The sequence below is a fragment of the Carassius auratus genome, chromosome 15, assembly GCF_003368295.1.
Source record: "Carassius auratus strain Wakin chromosome 15, ASM336829v1, whole genome shotgun sequence".
Lineage (NCBI taxonomy): Eukaryota > Metazoa > Chordata > Actinopteri > Cypriniformes > Cyprinidae > Carassius > Carassius auratus.
In genome coordinates, this window is record NC_039257.1 from 941,386 (window position 1) to 958,992 (window position 17,607).

Below are 17,607 nucleotides of genomic sequence, written 5' to 3' on the forward strand. Positions count from 1 at the left end.
TAAACAAACCCCACAGTAAAAACCTTCAGAATATAGACAGGAATAAACCTCTAAGTTTTGGTGTATATAAGTGTTGCTGAAGTGGAGAAAAAAAGCTAACTTCCTTGAAATATATGCATTTTCACCATGTTTTTAGGAATTAAATGTTGTAAAAATCAGTGTGAATGATATTTGAACAAACCCCAAAGCAAAAACCTTCAGAATATAGACAGGAATAAACCTCTAAGTTTTGATGTATGTAAGTACTGCTTAAGTGGAGAAATAAACTCTTAAAACATGTATTGTAATGGAAATCCAGACGCAAATAGAAGTGCAATAAAACAAACGCTTAAATGTGTTTTAGTAATTTTTTTTTTTTACACTAGTCTGAAAAATCACTTCATGGAAAGCTAAACAGCCTAAAATCAAATTTTTTTTAAAAAGCATGAAAAAACGAAGAAAATACTGGCTTGTAAATTTGACAAATTATTACAAATAAACAGCAAGTCACACATTAAATTAAACATTACATTTTTTAAGTAGAAAGACTGAAACAATATGTTCATGAAAAATCATATTTTGATAATTGTAGCATTATTTACAGTTAAAAAAAACTGTTTACTGTCTATTTAAATAAAGTGAAACAGTATGCATTATTCCATGCGGAACAAACAGTGTGTGATTGTGTGCTGGTCCTGCACTGCCTCCTGCTGGTCATCATACAGCATCTCCGTTCTGCTCTTTCTGATCTTCACAATCAGATTCAGCTGCACAACTTTAATATCTGATCAATCTGTTGCTGTTAGTAAACCCCCACAGACATCAGAGAGACAGACACGAGGTTACTGGCTGAGTCCAGAAGCTCCAGTGAAGCAGCTGAAGCTCGGTTCTCTCCAGAACGAGAGAGTTTCAGGAGTTCATCTTCAATCTTCATCTTCATGAGCGTCAGGAGTTTCTGTGCTCTGCTGCATTATTGTACAGGAAGTACAGTCAGGCTGCACAGACGACACACACTGATGCACTGCAGCACTGAGCATGCTCAACACACACAAACACACGCACACACACACACACACACACCTAAACTCACTTTTTTAAGTTGTTTGATTCTCTCACACACAACAAATATTCTAAACTAACTAAATATACTCAAACACTTGGGTTTAATGTTCTCAAACTCTCTCTCTCTCTCTTTATTTCTCTCTCTCACACACACGCACACCCTAAACAGGAAATAAAGCGAGATGTAAATGAGGTGAGACAGAGGAAGAGGTTATGCATTCTAGAGTGCGAGTGAGTGTGTGTCAGTTTTCCTGCAGCAGTTAGCACACACACACACACACACACACACACACATGATCTGTTCACTGCTGTGTGTGTTTGTGTGATGATGGACGTTTTGGAGATCTCCACACGAAACCCTCAGGACGACTTTGAGATTCTGCTGCGGGTTGGTGGAGGGACGTATGGAGAAGTTTATAAGGTACCTCACTCTTTTTTTCTCACCACTTCTCGTTTTCAGTTTCTCAGTCTGATTCACAGCTTTTAAAGACAGGGGTTCATGAGAGGTGTGTAGGTATCCAGAGCAAATGTTACGCTTTGCAGTTAAACTATTTTGTTGAAATATTTTTGTGTTGTTTCTGGTAATTCTCTCACTTTCACTTTTTTTTCATGAACCACAAACATTCAAGAAACATTAAATCTGTTCATCACAAATACTTTGTTTGTTTCCTGTCGGTCTCTTTCTTTCTCTCTCTGTCTATCTTTCATTTTTTAAGGTTGTATTCATCCTCTGCCTAAAGATATGTGTGTGTTTGTGTGTGTGTGTGTGTGTGTGTACCTGCTTAACCATATTGTGGGACTAATTTGTTCCCAGAAGTGAACTAAACCTGAAAAAATCACCCCAAACCTTCTTTTAGGGATGTTAAAAACAGTTGAAATCTGCTTTATAAATATAAATAATTTAGTTGCTTAGTATCCATGTATTATTTTCAAGTACAAAATAAAATTTTCTGAAAAATGTCCCAAAATGAAGTGAGTTTTTGCTTAAAACAAGAGCAAACATTTACCAACGAGGTCAGAAATATAAACTTTATTCAAAGGGTAAACAAAAGAGTTAAATATTGTCATTCTGCATCTGAAGTAAATGTCTTGATTTAAGAACGTTTACATATTTATAAACGACGTGGATGTTAAATGTAAGTTACATTCGTTGCATTATGCATTCATGCATCCAGAAAAATGCAGAAGTGTTCTGCGAGGGTTTACATTGAAGCATTTAAAAATAGTTAAACACAACTGAAGAATCCGTTTAGAGAGGTGTGTACATGTGTGTGTTTATATTTCAAGGACAAATTTGTCTTTTGTGAGGGTTAGTGTGTGGGTAAGCGTTAGGTTATAGTATTTATAACTAGCTTTGTATAAAACAATATCTGTGTCAGTTTATGCTGTGTCCATGTTTAGAGGTGTGTGTGTGTGTGTGTGTGTGTGTGTGATCACTCATGGGTCAAAGCACCACATCCTATGTAATGTCTCAGGCCTGTGAGGCCACATTGAGTTTGAACGGAAAGTGTTAATCTTTATTTGGCGTACTACTTCTGCACAATGCACATTTCTTGATATTACATCTAAAATGTGTTTTAATGTCACTTTTGATGAATGATATGAATAATAACAGTCTTTAAGTGCAAGATATTTAAAGTGTACCTGAAGTATAGTTACTCTTTTGCACAATCAAATAAACTAAGTATATCTTCAATTGGACTTCTAAACTACTTCTACACAATTAAAGTGCATTAAGAGTAAAATAAGTTGTGTCAATTCAGGAGACTTTAAGTATAGTTACCAGTTTAGTATACTAAAAATAAAATTTCAGGGTATTTTATTAAGTACATAAATATGTAAATGAATTTGGAGTATACTTTATATATTTATTTCTGACTAGGGCTAGCCCAGCGTCCTGTAGAGGATGTAGTTTACTGTAAAGCACGGTGCATCTGTAGAAGAGTGTGTGGTTGTGAACTGCTTCCTCTTTCCTCTAAAAAACACCTTTGTGTGTGTCGATGTTTCACCTGTAGAGCTGATAAAGCACTCCAGCATCAGAAAATATATCTATAGAAACATATTAGTATTTTTGAATTTGCTGTATGGGAGTGGATGCTGATGGCGTCTGAGAAGCGTAAAAATAACACTTAATTAAAGATGCATAAGAGTCGCTCGTGCATACGGACGTTAGGATAGTTTACACACTCACACACATCCAGAGATGCTTGACATTGCTAAAGGTGAACATGTGACATTTACGGTAAAATACCGGTAGCTGTGATTGCCAGAATTTCACTATAAATAATACGACAGCAACATTTTGGATTTTACAGACTTAATTCACAATTAAATATTTCATTAACGGATGTTTAAACCATAAATGTACACGACTGATAAGAAAAAAAAACTAAGACGAAACATGTAATAAAAAAAAAATAAAATCAAAATCAAAATCAAAAAGTGTCATGCAAGGAATTCTGGGAGTGTCAATTTAATTTTTTTCACTGTAAATTATACAAATAATATTATTTTTCACTTCCCAAAAAAAAACATATTTTTAACAGTATGTTACTGTAAAATTACATTAAATGTTATTACATTTATTCACCGAATCTTTAGTATGGAAACTTACTGTTTTACTGTAGCTTTTTTACAGTCTTTTAGTGATAAAATCACAATATTTTTACAGTGCTCATATCAGTGTCTCTGCAGCACAGAAGCAGTCATCAGTATCTCAGACGTATATTTGTAGAAATAGACAACAATACACTGTATGAGTCACAATTATACATTTCTCTTTTATGATGAAAATCATTAGGATATTAAGTTCAGCTATTTGGTAAATCTCCAACCGTAAATGTATAAAAACTTAATGTTTGATTAGTAATATGCATTGCTAAGAGCTTCATCTGAACAACTTTAAAGATGATGTTCTCAATATTTCGATTTTTTTGCTCTCTCAGATTCCAGATTTTCAAAAATTCTATTATAACAAACCTTACATCAAATGAAAAGATTATTTAGATGATGGATACATCTCAGTTTCACAAAATTGACCCTTATGACTGGGTTTGTGCTTAAGGGTCACCTAACCTAATGTCAAACAATATGTCTAACTAAATTCATCAAATATGTCAAATAATGTCTTAATTGTATTCAGAATTTCAAAATCATCAGTCTGTATTGTGTCTAGTTTATCTATATAATTTCTGTCTTTACTTCTAAAGCGTGTGAATTGAATGCTTCAGGTGCTTTAAATTCTAGAAGACCTCAAATATCTGAAAATCATATTTTAACTTTTTGTCTCAAGTTGGTCAAGAATTAGAATCTGAGAATGTGTTTTAAAAAGTGTGGCTCTTTCACATCAGGAGTCATTGACCTAAAGGACCTGTTTGACACCAGCTGTGCTCACGTGGCTGCAGGTAACCGGTTGAGCTCGTTCCACAGCAGAAAACTCTCAGTCTGCACACACACACACACACACACACACTCATGACGGAGAAGAGCGGGAACCAGTCGTCGTGTGAGGTCAAGAGGGGGCGGAGCTGTGGAAGAGCTCCGCCCCCACATATGATTCTGACCCGCCCACACTGAGACACACACACACAATATAATACTCTTGCCTATATAAACACACAATACACACTCATATAAACACACTTTCTAAAGACTCATAATTATCATAATGCTTTTAATCCTGACCTAATCAGATTTCACCGAAACCTAACCGTCTTTTTCTTGCATCACTAGATGAAAAGCTCTTTCTAGCTATTCTGTGACTTTTGGATACCATGAAATGCAGAAGCTATTTTGGTCAAGCCCAGGCAAATAAACTTTAGCATTTATGAAGCAAAATCTATGAAAGGGAAGTCCACCCTCAAAAACGAGAAATAAAACAAAAATGTGCTTTTATATATTATCTTGGAAAACTCAGCTCAAAGTCAAGCTTTTCTGGAATAAATTATGAATAATATCATTTAACCTCTTTTGTTTTCATTTACAAAAATATAGAAGATTTTCTGTTTGTTTTCAAAGGACATTATTCATACGTCAATATGTCACTGAAAATGAAATATTCATATTTTATTATTTATTTATTTATTTATTTATTCCATTTGAATTATGAGGACAGTAGACATCCATCCATCCCTCCCTAGCTCCATCCATCCTCGAAAACCTAAATAGTCAATATATGGCTAAAGTTGATTACGGAAATATTTCAAACCATCACACACACACACACACACACACACACACACACACGTTTGTTTCTGTGTAAAGTGTGTTCATCCCATAGGTGTAATGGTTTTTATTCTGTAGAAACTGTATATTCTATGTCCCTTCACCAACCCTACACCTAACCCTAACCCTCACAGGAAACTTTGTGCATTTTTACTTTCTCAAAAAAACTCATTCTGTATGATTTATAAGTGTTTTGAAAAATGGGGACATGGGTTATGTCCTCATAAGTCACCCTCTCCTTGTAATACCTGTGTCATACCCATGTGATTATACAGAGTTGTGTCCTGATATGATACAAAAACAAGAACACACACACACACACACACTCACAGACACACACACACACACACACACACACACACACACACACGCACACATACACAAACACTGTCCCATACACACATACACTGTGCATTGAAGCATAGTGTGTGTGTGTGTGTGTGTGTGTGTGTGTGTATGTGTGTGTGAGTGTGTAGCATGTGTGTGTGTGTGTGTATGTAGCGTGTGTGGGAGAGTGTTTGTGTGTTTGTTTGTGTGTTTGTTTGTGTGTGTGTGTGTGTGTGTGTAGCGAGTTCTCCGTGAAATGCAGAAGTTGACGTCTGTGGAGTTTATTTTGGTGCTGCGGAGAACACACTTTACAGCTTCTCTCAGGCATTTTGTTCCTAAAAAGGTCATGAGTCAAATGAATATAAATATTATATATTTATATTAAATGTTTATGTCATCTAAACATATTTAAAAAGTACATCAAGTAAAATTTTCTTTTAAATAACACAATATTTAATTCCACTCGAGTGCAAAGCTTCTATTAGTAACAAAACTCTTCATCACAGAGACACGTGATCCGCTTCATTTCCTTCAAACTCTCTGTCAAGGAGGATATTAATTTCCCATTAACTATGTTGAGTACACTCTTATGGTTTCAATACGTTTGTGGTTTTAACTCTAACACACTCTATTCTAACCCCTAACACTTGCACTCGCTATTCTATTTCTATCACAACTTACTTGTTTCCTATTTTTTTATTGTAAAAAACATTTCTCTATTCTCTCAATAAATTTTCAATATATTTTTTCAAAATGAATTGTGAATCAGTCCATACAGTTTGCATTGAAGCATAGTTGATAAACACAAATGTGTGTGTGTGTGTTTTAAGGCTCGCAATAAACAGAATGGAGAATACGCAGCCATTAAAATCATCAAAATGGAGCCTGGTAAGAGCAGAGATCCCACAGACTGTCTTCTCTTTAGATCATTTTAATGGTGATGCGGCGCTCACAGTCCGTCTGTCTTTCAGAGGATGATTTCTCAGTCATCCAGCAAGAGATCGTGATGGTGAAGAGCTGCACACACAGAAACATCGTGGCCTATCACGGCAGCTACATCAGGTGAGAGGATCCAACATGATACATTCACATGTTTCAGTTCCCTGGAAACATCTCTGAAACATTGTAACAGCATTCTGTTCATAACACATTACTGAACAAGTTTAAATCCCTGAGAAGATGAGACACAAGAAGAAAGATCAAACAGAGTCGGCTAAACTATGATCTGTTCCAGTAACTGTGCTCTTTATCGTATAGATGCTGGGAATCACAAGTTCTCAGTCTCATCTGTGTTTGACTTCCAGGGGAATCTGTTTGTGTAGCATCTGTTTTTACTGAGTCAGTCTGTATGAATACATCAATCTAGCGTTGTTTAAATTGAGAGCTTGAGAACAGGTCAAAACATGAGCGATAACAGATGAACGGGAGTGTGATGATAGGTGTGTGTGTCGCAGGATGAATAAGCTGTGGATCTGTATGGAGTACTGCGGTGGAGGATCTCTGCAGGACATTTACCACGGTAAACAGGGCCTGTCGTCTCTCACACCACTGTTTTTACTCGTTAGCTGGGTTTCCTGTTTTGCTCAACAGTTGCGTGACATAAAAATATCTTCAGCCTCTCAAACCCGTTGGGTCTCTAAAAACAGCCCTGAACGCTGCGTGTGATGAGATGATATAACGGAAGGATTTAGATGCTGCTGGGACACATCTTTAATTCTGTCAGAGCTTTTGCATCCAGACGGTGTCATTTCAGATTCATTCACTCTTTCACTCTAAGAAATGCTGGGTTTGCTTGAGCCCAACTTTGGGTTAAATATGGGACTCATTTGAATTTTTAATTTTGATTATTTTATTTATCATTTATTTACTAATTCATTTTTTTTTTATCTAACTTTTCTGAACTCCCTTCATTTAAATTTTAATAATTTTATTTATCATTTATTTATTTATTTATTTTAATATTACTTTTCTAAACTCCCTTCATTCTATTTTTTTATTTTAATTATTTTATTTATAATTTATTTTTATTTATTATGAATTAATTTTTTATCTAACTTTTCTAAACTCTCTTAATTTTAATCTAATATTTTTTTATTTGTTTGTTTTTTTTAATGTAACATTTCTAAACTGCCTCTATTTATTTATTTCAATCTAATTTTTCTAAACTATACTTTATTTATTTCTTTATTTTAATCTAACTTTTCTTAAATCTGCTTTATTTATTTATTTGTTTTAATCTTACTTTTCCAAACTCTACTTTATTTATTTATTTATTTATTTTAATCTAACTTTTTGAAATTGCTGCATGTATTTATTTATTCATTCATTCATACATTCATACATTTATTTGAATCAAACTTTTCTTAACTCCTATTTATTTATTTACATTTATTTACATTTATTTTTAAATGTTTTATGCTGTTTTCCCAGAGCTCCCTTCAGTAAGTATTCAGAGCTCTTTCTGTCTAGGCTGTTATTTGTGATCAGAATGCACAGATATATGACGTGTGTTTTCAGTGTTTGTCTGTCTTGTTTGAGTGTGTGATGGTGATTGTGATGTGTCTCTGTGTCTCTGTGTGTCAGTGACCGGTCCTCTGTCCGAGCAGCAGATCGCTTACGTCTGTCGAGAGATGCTGCAGGTGACACACTCTTCATGTTCACATACACACAGTTATAACACAACAGACTTCTGTTCTGACACACGTGCTCGCTGTGTGTCTGTCAGGGTCTTGATTATCTTCACGGACAGAAGAAGATCCACAGAGACATCAAGGTAAAGTCAATGTCTTCGCTTACAGTTAGTTTATACAGATTACATGTCTAAATTACTAATATGTTCAGCTGTTAATCATCTTGAAACATGTAAAGCAGGCAGGGTTCACCTTACAGTAAACTCAACACTGATTCCTATCAGACTTTCACAATCCTTCATCACTCGAATTCAGATTCTAATAATTTCATTTTCAGCAACCCCCCCCCCCAAAAAAATGATTTAGCACCTTTTTTTTTTACTTTGAGATCATTCTGAGGTTAAATACTGATTTAATATAATATCAAGTTTAATATCTATGATGCTGTTTTTGAAGTGAAATCTTTGCACAGCTGTGACAGGAAACTAAAATGCCTTGGAAAACAATTCATCTTACAAAATAAAGCATGTACATAAACCAAGATAGGAGATAAAACAGATGTCCTAAACTCCTGAAACACTGCTGTCTCATATTTTAGAACTGTTTGTGTGCGTTAATGTGTGTGTGTGTGTGTGTAAATATTTAGATGTAAATCTCTATGTAATTTTTTATATTTTAACTTAGTTTAATTTACTGTTACTGTAGTTTAATTACAATTTTCTTCTCAGTAACTGTAACTGTTTGCTCTTATGTTGTAATGAAACGATGTAATCTGTAACATGTAACGAGTTACTCCTCAACAGTGAGCATCAGCGAGTGTTCAGTCAGTTACTCTGAGTTTGTGTTTTGCAGGGTGCAAATATTCTCCTGAACGATCATGGAGAAGTCAAACTGGGTTCGTAGAACGACTGAAGTCTATTAAAGGCGTCTCACTCCCTCGCTCGGTGTGTCTAACGCTCTTCCGTCTCTTTCTCTCTGTTTCAGCTGACTTTGGGATCTCGGCACAAATCACAGCCACGTTTGCCCGTCGAATGTCCTTCATTGGGACGCCGTACTGGTGAGAATAAAGCCACACTTCAGCTCACAAGAACTTTCTCAGAAGGTTTCCATCAACACCTTATTTTTCTGAATGTTCTATGCACATTCAAAATTTCAGTTATTTTAAATATTTAAAAAAGTGTTTCCATGGTTTGTAAACATTATGGGAATGTTACATTTGAATGTTTTTTCAAACAAATAGTAACATTTAAAAAAACGAACATCTAACTATCATTGAACGATAATGTTTTTGTGCTATCGTTTGAGGAACATTATTAAAGAGCAGATAACTTTGAACAGATGTTCTGTTAACATTACTGGAATTTTCATAACGTTGAGAGAATGTTGCCAGAAGGTTCTGAGAATGTTAGTTGAGATCGTCTCCTTCACATTATAGTTAATTCTGAGCAACTTCCTGGTGTTCAAACAGTAGGTCATGTCTCGAGCTTGTGTTTTCTGAGCATGTGTTTGTCCTCAGGATGGCTCCAGAGGTGGCCGCGGTCGAGATCAAGGGTGGATATAATGAGCTGTGTGATATCTGGTCTGTGGGAATCACAGCGATTGAGCTCGCAGAACTACAGCCGCCTCTCTTCGATGTCCATCCTCTCAGGTATACACCTGAAAAACTGAATTACCATCAAACTGATTTAAAGGAATAGATCACTCGATTATGAAAATGATCTGAAAATGTCCTCACTCTCAGGCCATCCAAGATCAGATTTGGAGAAATGTGCAAATCTGATGAAGAAACAAACTCATCCTGATCTCGGATGAACTGAGAGTGAGCATATTTTCATTACTATTCTGAGCTGCTTTGAAACAGTCTGTCCTGTATAAGTAGAGATCACCGTGACTTGTCTCAGATGAAGACCAACACTGTTTGTTCTCTGGTTTCTCAGAGTTTTGTTCCTGATGTCCAAGAGTGGCTATCAGCCTCCAAAACTCAAAGACAAATCAAAATGGTGAGAGACGGAGATGTTCCTTACTAAGCATCAGAGTCTGAGCTCAAACTAATCTCTGACTGACCGTTGTATTTCAGGACACCCACTTTCTACAACTTTGTGAAGTGCATGCTGGTCAGAAACCCAAAGAAGAGACCCAGCGCTAAAAAGATGCTAATGGTATGTTTGCCAGCCGTGTGTGTTGTGTTAGCAGCACAAAAGCAGTCATTCAGTTTTTTGTCATAATTTTAGCTGCATACAAATAGAATACAGAACAAAATAGATAAGCAAGTGTTTCTTTTTTTAAAGAAAACAAGCAGTTGCATCATCAGGATGGAATAAGAGGTAGAGTTGAGTGTCATCAGCATAGCAGTGGTATGAAAAGCCATGTTTCTGAATGACAGAGAAGAGAAGTGGTCCAAGAACTGAGCCCTGAGGCACCCCAGTAGTTAGATGTTGCACCATGGACACCTCACTTCTCCAAGATAAAATAAAAATAGCAAATTATGTTTATCTGAAAGTGTAACAGTGCAGAGAGGTTTTCTGTAAGGGGTGAGTTTAGATTTAGGGTTGGGTTAGGGGATAGAAGAATATAGCTTGTTCAGCATTAAAGTAAGAGAAGTCTATAGAAAGTCCCCAAAATTCAAAGAAACAAACATGTGTGAGTGTGCATGTGTTCATCTGAACTCATATCATGTCTTGTTGCAGCACATGTTTGTGACTCAGCAATGTTTGAGACAACAGTTAACCCTTGAACTGCTGGACCAACTCAGACACCCTGACGAACACAAAAACTTACAGACCGATGATGACGATTTGGAGGTACGTTACGCTATTCTAAACTATATGAACTATTCAGTGACTTACTCATAAAGACAGTCCCTAGTTTACTACTTGAATGAATCAGTGTTTTGAATGACTCAGTTGATTGAATCATTCAGTGACTCACTCATAAACACAGTCCATCTGTCTGTCTCTGATCTCGGTCTTTCTCAGGTGATTGTCCCACATTCACTAAGAAGAATTCACTCGATCAACAGACACAACCGGGCCGAGAGAACGAACTCAGACATCAGCTGTAAGACTCTCGTGTGTGTTCGTGACAGATACTCGCTCATTATTTCATTATTATAAATCTGATGTCTGTGTTTCAGTGGAACAGATCTACACACAGAGACCCGCCACTGACAAACGAGAGTCTCCAGAAGGAACGGTTAGTGTTCGTGTGTGGAACTTCTGAGATAAATCTGCTCGAGTCAAAACCTTCCTTTGACGACGTTGTCTAAGAAAAACATTTCCTGTGACAAAAAGACTTTTCTAGAGCGTGTTCTTTCCTCTGACTTAAACAGAAGAGAACTGGCAATTTAAAAACAAGGAATTATATGTCTGAACACAACTTCCTGTTTTAAGAGGAACTTCCTAACTACATGGAAAAATATACTTGTCAAAACACTTCATGGGGTCCCTAAATAACTATTTTCCGTCTTTATATAGTCATTATCATTAGCTGTGTAGTTTTGTTCATAAGTTTACACGCCCCTTGCAGAATGTTAATATCTTGATTTTAAAAAAATAACAAGGTTTGCATTCATTTTTATTACAAAGTGGATGTTGTAAGATAACGTGCTGTTATTGATTGGTGTAGTTACAGTCGTCAGGAGGTCAGTGGATGAGTCCTCCCATCATTTCCAGAAGAAGGTAAGAGATGACTTCACATTTATTCACTTGTCTGAGACATACACAGCCCATGTGCTAATGATTTCTCATAATAAACTCTTACAGAGATGAGAGCGTGGACACGGATGACGATTACGATGACGTGGAAATGTAAGTTCTTCTTCTCCTCTGAAATCATAGACACATTTACATTCATGCATTTGCAATATTTACTGAATATTCATGAACTGAATCTATATGATGTACAAAAGCATCTAGATCACGACTTTCACCATTATTTAATGATCCATTCACTCAAAACGTGTTCTTAAATTCCAGTTGCTAAAATCAGAAAGCCAATTTAACAGAAGACCAAACTAGATTTAGGATAATAGCGTCTGGTTTATTAATATGAAGCATATCTGTGTCATTTCTGCACATATTGACTGAATATGAGAGAGCTTCGACGGTATCTGTGGTTAATCGTACCTCTTATTCTCTCCCACAGACCAGCGGGGTACAGTACATCACCAATAATCTACAGTACAGATGCATGTCTTCATGAATTATGAAGATCTGATGGAGCGTGTTTTTCTCTCTTCAGTAACACACTGCAGTACAGCGATGAAGTTCCTCCTCCTCTTCCTCCCAAAGTGAGTCGCTCAACCGCGTCTGCTCACAGATTAAACTTCAATTTTAGCAAAACACATCCAGAGGGAAATATTACTGCAATATTAAAATATTATCTTATTCATGCCTGAGTGTTATTCATGCTCGTGAAATGAAGTGAAATATATAAAAATATATTTGCCTAATTCCATGTGATGAAAATGAATTCATTAAATGACTGAATAATTATTATTTTTTTTCAAATAAGAAATGCAAGCTACTTTGTTTTCCCATGCATTGACTGTTCAGAGAAAATTTGGCAAAAATTAATAAACAAGCCCAGGTCAGGTGACAAAAAGTACAACAAAAGTAATGTAATGCTTCACTTTCTATAGAAACTAAAGCAATTGGTTACCTTTTATGAAGTAATGCAACATTTAACTTTTAAAAAGTAACTTTTCCCAAAACTTTATAAACGTACACTCCCATTCAGAATTTGGGATCGGAAGTTTCTTCTGCTCATCAAGGCTGTATTTATTTGATCATACATACAGAAAAAGCTGTAATATTGTGAAATATTATTGCAATTTCTAATATTGGATACCTGTTTTAATATACTTTGAAATATAATTTATTTCTGTGATGCTCCGCTGTATTTTCAGCATCATTCCTCCAGTCTTCAGTGTCACATGATCTTCAGAAATCTGAATAATATGCTGTGATACTTTTTTTCTTTGATTCTTTAATGAATAAAAAGTTAAAAAGAATAGCATTTATTCAAAATAGAAATCTTTTCTAACAACGTAAGTCTTTACTATCACTTATTTATAAATTTAACACATCTTTGCTGAATAAAAGTATGAATTACTAAAAAAAAAAAAAACTTTTGAAAAAAAAACAAACTTTTGAATAGTTGTGTGTATTACACTAATAATCACGGTTTTATTTTTACTTTCTATTTATCAAATAATGCTCAACAAAATATCAGTTTCCACACAAATATTGAGCAGCACAACTGTGTTCAACATCGCTAATAATCTTCATGTTCCTTGACCAGTAAATCATCATATTATTCATGATTTCTGAAGATCATGTGACACTGAAGACTGGAGGAATGATGCTGAAAATACAGCGGAGCATCACAGAAATAATATTTTAAAGTATTTTAATATCATGTCTCACAAAATAATTTTCCTTCAGTGTTTTTGATCAAACAAATACAGTATATTCTTAAAAACAAACATTAGAAATCGCACTGATCTCAAACTTATAAACGGTAGTCTATATACATAGTCAAACCAAACACTATTCAGATACCAGATATAATTTTAGATGTTTTGATGTCAGGACACTTTGGCCTGGTTTCATAGACAGGGCTTAGACTAAAACAGGACTAGGACATAGTTCTATTAGGACACTGAAGATATTTTTATAAATGTGTCTTAGAAAAAAACATTACTGATGTCCTTCTTGAGACACAACAAAGGCACTGATAAATCTTAAGATCAGTGCAAGTTTCTTTCAGTTGAAACAGCTTCTTTGGTTTAAGTGTTCATACATAATGTTTTATGAAACGTGTGTGTGTGTGTGTGTGTGTGTGTGTGTGTGTGTGTTCAGCCGAAGCAGAGCAGTAGTTCAGAGGAGAGTATGGCAGCAGAAGATGATCACAGTAAAGCTCCGTTCATCAGCGTCCCGTCACCTTTATTCAGGACGTCCAGCGGGACACACACTCGACCTCGACCCATTCCTCGACCACGATCTGTGCGCAGCGTCAACTCAGGTTACCGTCACACACACACACACACACACACATGCACACTGTTCTCCTGCATAACTGTAAGTGTGTGTGTGTGTGTGTAGATCCGTCTGCGTTCTCCAGCTTCCTCACTGATCCTCCAGTAGATCTTCGGCCTCCTGAACTTCCACCGAAGAAGGACAGAAGACGCAGACAAGCTCCTCAGGTGCTTGAGGGTTTCATCTCAGATCAGATCAGGAGATCTCCAGGAGATTACAGATAATCCACTAAAATGAAGGAGATCCTGTGTAGAATCTGTCACGGGTTAGGTTTATCTTCTGATCTTCACACATGTGTAAGACGTGTGGGTTACTGCCTGAGCTCCGAGCTCTCACAGGAAGTCAGATGTGATGTGTGGGGTTAGTCGTGTCACTGCTGAAGGTCACCGTGACTCACTCTGACTTGTGTTTCTCTCTCGTTCAGGATCCGGTCGAGTGTGTCAGTCCAGTGGTCAAGAAACCGCCGGTACGTTCTGACCTCACTGCTTTCTGATTAACACAGCTTCAGGAAACAAGAGCATAAGCAACAAAACTGAATCATTGAAATCTGTGCATAAGTGTTGTTACATTTAGAAAACAGTGTTTTTGAGACACAATTGTAGTTTTTATTATAGTCATATTTTGAATGTTTTTATGTTATATTTTTAGTTTTTTATTTTTATTTTTTAGTGTTAGTTTTTATTTAGTACACGCCGTTAAACTAAATTAAAAGGACAAATGTTGCTTTGCAAAGTAGATTAAATAAAATAAGTTGAGTATATGTTTTTTATATTTTATCGCATTTTTAGTTCAATTTTATTTTAAAGTTGGATGTGACTAGAGATACAAAAATGGAAAGCGATGGGATAACATGATGTAATATTTACTTTCCAAACACTTATTAATAAAGTCACATTAGTGTATGTTAGTATTTTTGTTATTAAAATACAACTGTTTATTATTAGTTCAGGAACATTAAACATATAAACAGAGACAACTTTTGATTTTGTATTAGTAAATGGTGGCATTAACATTAAATTTGATTAATAAATGCTAGAGGTTAACTAAAGCAGTGAATTAATGCTAATAAACGATATCGTATCGTATCATATCACATATCATCTCTCTCTGACAGATTGTCTTCAGGAAGGTTTTTCACGGCTGTCCTCTGAAGCTGAACTGCTCGAGCTCATGGGAGCATCCCTCCACTAAAGGTAGCGTCTGAATCTGAATCTTCTGGAGTGTTTTCTGAGTGTAAACAGATCAGTAACGTTCCTGCTGTTGGCTGTAGATCAGCACCTGATCTTCGGGGCGGATGAGGGCATCTTTACACTAAACCTCAACAGTTCTGAGACCACCATGGAGCTGGTGAGAGACCCTCACACCTTCAGGTCATTCCTCAGCACTTTCACTCTCCTTTAATCTGCTTCTGCTCTTTCCCAGCTGTTTCCGGGCAAGTGTGTGTGGCTGTACACCATCGGCGGCGTGTTAATGTCCGTCTCAGGTGAGGAGCACACCTGTGTGATGATGATGATGGTGATGATGGTGATGGGAAGTGTGTGTGTGATGAAGGGCTGATGAGAGTTTTGTGAAACAGGGAAGTCGTCTCAGCTGCACTCACACTCGCTGAAGGAGCTGTACGAACAGACGCGCAGAGAGCATCGCATCGTTGCCCTGCCGACACACAGGCTGTTGCCACGGTAACCACCTTCCTTTTGTTACACTGCTTGCATTTGAGTTATGAAGCAGCATAGCACACACACACACACACACACACACACTTACTGCAGCAACAGCTTCACCGAGGTGTGTTTGAGTCTGACCACACCTATAAGAAAACTGAGAAACCACACACTCACATACACACCCATAAACACATACACACACACACAAACACACAAACATAAACACACACACATAAACATGCATGCATACACTCACTTACACACACACACACACACACACAAACAAACATGCATGCATACACTCACTTACACACACACACACACACACACACACAAACAAACATGCATGCATACACTCACTTACACACACACACACACACACACACACACACACACACACACACACATATAAACACATGCAGAGCCTCCTTCACTCATAACGGAACTTTGTTGTGACTTAGTGACCCAAATAAAGACAAACCAAAGGAAAACACAGAAACACACACACACACACACACACACACTCAGTCTAATCTTGCTCCTCTCGTCGTCTCATAACAGGAAGTTTGCAATCAGCACGAAGATCCCAGACACAAAAGGATGCAGAACGTGTTCAGTGGGTGAGAGCAGAAATCCTCCTCACTTCTACTTTAATCAGTCCAGACAAACCCTGACCGCACAGCTCCTTTTCAGCTGCTTACACACGTTCTCTAAACTTTACACACAAATCCAAGAACTGCACACATAAAATGCATGCAAAAGGCCTCCCATCTCTTGCAAAATGAAGCAAATGTGCGAAGAAATGTGTGTTTTATGAAACTGATAACTCAGTCAAAGCCTTGTTTTGTAGATCTGGTGTGTGTTTCTGCTGTTTGAGTGACAGCTCTCAGAAACTGTGTGACAAGTGAAATTCCTGTGTGTAAGCAGCTGAATTAATCAGAATAAGAATGATTGGCATGAAACACCCTGTGGTTTTAGTGTGTATTGAGTTGTCTGTTGTGTGTGTGTGTGTGTGTGTGTGTGTGTGTGTGTGTGTGTGTGTGTGTGTGTGTGTGTGTGCAGCCCATAACGCTCAGAACGGCTGTGTGTTCCTGTGCTGTGCGCTGGAGTCCAGCGTGGTTCTGCTGCAGTGGTACGAGCCCATGCACAAGTTCATGCTGATCAAGGTGAGGAACACAGACAGTGAAGATCTCCAGCGTCTCACCCCTGACCTTTCACATCACTCGCCCACCATCCACACACACACACACACAAACACACAAATGTCAGCACGTCTCCCTTTTGTTATATATATTTTTCTCACTTCAGTCTTATAACACAATGCAAAAACCAGCGTTTTCGCCTGTGAATGATAATCAACAATAGTGCATTGAAGTCTCTTCTCCTCACCAGGGTTGGATTTACTTGATCTAAAACACAGCAAAAATAGATAAATATTATTAGAATCTAAAACGTCTGTTTTCAGTGTGAATCTGTGTTAAAGTGTAATTTATTTCTGTGATGCTCCGCTGTATTTCCAGCATCATTCCTCCAGTCTTCAGTGTCACATGATCTTCAGAAATCAGAATAATATGATGATTTACTGTCAGTTTTTCAGATCTTGTTCTCTGTTCTGTCTCACAGCAATTTGACTTCCCTCTGCCGACGCCGCTGCGTCTGTTTGAGATGATGGTGGCTCCGGAT

At 36.8% G+C, this 17,607-nt stretch overlaps 2 protein-coding genes across 3 annotated transcripts in view; one reads left to right on the plus strand and one right to left on the minus strand.

The window, feature by feature from the left end:
• The window catches only part of LOC113114651 (leucine-rich repeat and fibronectin type III domain-containing protein 1-like), a 680,315-nt gene that overhangs the window by 147,164 nt on the left and 515,544 nt on the right, over nucleotides 1-17,607 (minus strand). The gene's annotated exons all lie outside the window — the stretch shown is intronic.
• The window catches only part of map4k1 (mitogen-activated protein kinase kinase kinase kinase 1), an 18,041-nt gene continuing 1,587 nt past the window's right edge, over nucleotides 1,154-17,607 (plus strand). Inside the window, exons 1-28 of the mRNA XM_026281553.1 lie at nucleotides 1,154-1,462; nucleotides 6,423-6,480; nucleotides 6,564-6,654; nucleotides 7,047-7,111; nucleotides 8,176-8,231; nucleotides 8,318-8,365; nucleotides 9,075-9,117; nucleotides 9,207-9,279; nucleotides 9,739-9,870; nucleotides 10,160-10,222; nucleotides 10,300-10,381; nucleotides 10,910-11,023; nucleotides 11,198-11,279; nucleotides 11,356-11,414; nucleotides 11,847-11,899; nucleotides 11,984-12,028; nucleotides 12,366-12,374; nucleotides 12,462-12,510; nucleotides 14,084-14,246; nucleotides 14,327-14,427; nucleotides 14,685-14,726; nucleotides 15,375-15,453; nucleotides 15,531-15,607; nucleotides 15,683-15,743; nucleotides 15,837-15,939; nucleotides 16,486-16,544; nucleotides 16,987-17,090; nucleotides 17,548-17,607. The exon at nucleotides 17,548-17,607 is cut by the window's right edge and continues 118 nt beyond it. Coding sequence (XP_026137338.1) covers nucleotides 1,367-1,462; nucleotides 6,423-6,480; nucleotides 6,564-6,654; nucleotides 7,047-7,111; nucleotides 8,176-8,231; nucleotides 8,318-8,365; nucleotides 9,075-9,117; nucleotides 9,207-9,279; nucleotides 9,739-9,870; nucleotides 10,160-10,222; nucleotides 10,300-10,381; nucleotides 10,910-11,023; nucleotides 11,198-11,279; nucleotides 11,356-11,414; nucleotides 11,847-11,899; nucleotides 11,984-12,028; nucleotides 12,366-12,374; nucleotides 12,462-12,510; nucleotides 14,084-14,246; nucleotides 14,327-14,427; nucleotides 14,685-14,726; nucleotides 15,375-15,453; nucleotides 15,531-15,607; nucleotides 15,683-15,743; nucleotides 15,837-15,939; nucleotides 16,486-16,544; nucleotides 16,987-17,090; nucleotides 17,548-17,607 — 2,067 coding nt within the window. The 5' untranslated portion in view covers nucleotides 1,154-1,366. The remainder of the gene's footprint in view (nucleotides 1,463-6,422; nucleotides 6,481-6,563; nucleotides 6,655-7,046; nucleotides 7,112-8,175; nucleotides 8,232-8,317; nucleotides 8,366-9,074; nucleotides 9,118-9,206; nucleotides 9,280-9,738; nucleotides 9,871-10,159; nucleotides 10,223-10,299; nucleotides 10,382-10,909; nucleotides 11,024-11,197; nucleotides 11,280-11,355; nucleotides 11,415-11,846; nucleotides 11,900-11,983; nucleotides 12,029-12,365; nucleotides 12,375-12,461; nucleotides 12,511-14,083; nucleotides 14,247-14,326; nucleotides 14,428-14,684; nucleotides 14,727-15,374; nucleotides 15,454-15,530; nucleotides 15,608-15,682; nucleotides 15,744-15,836; nucleotides 15,940-16,485; nucleotides 16,545-16,986; nucleotides 17,091-17,547) is intronic.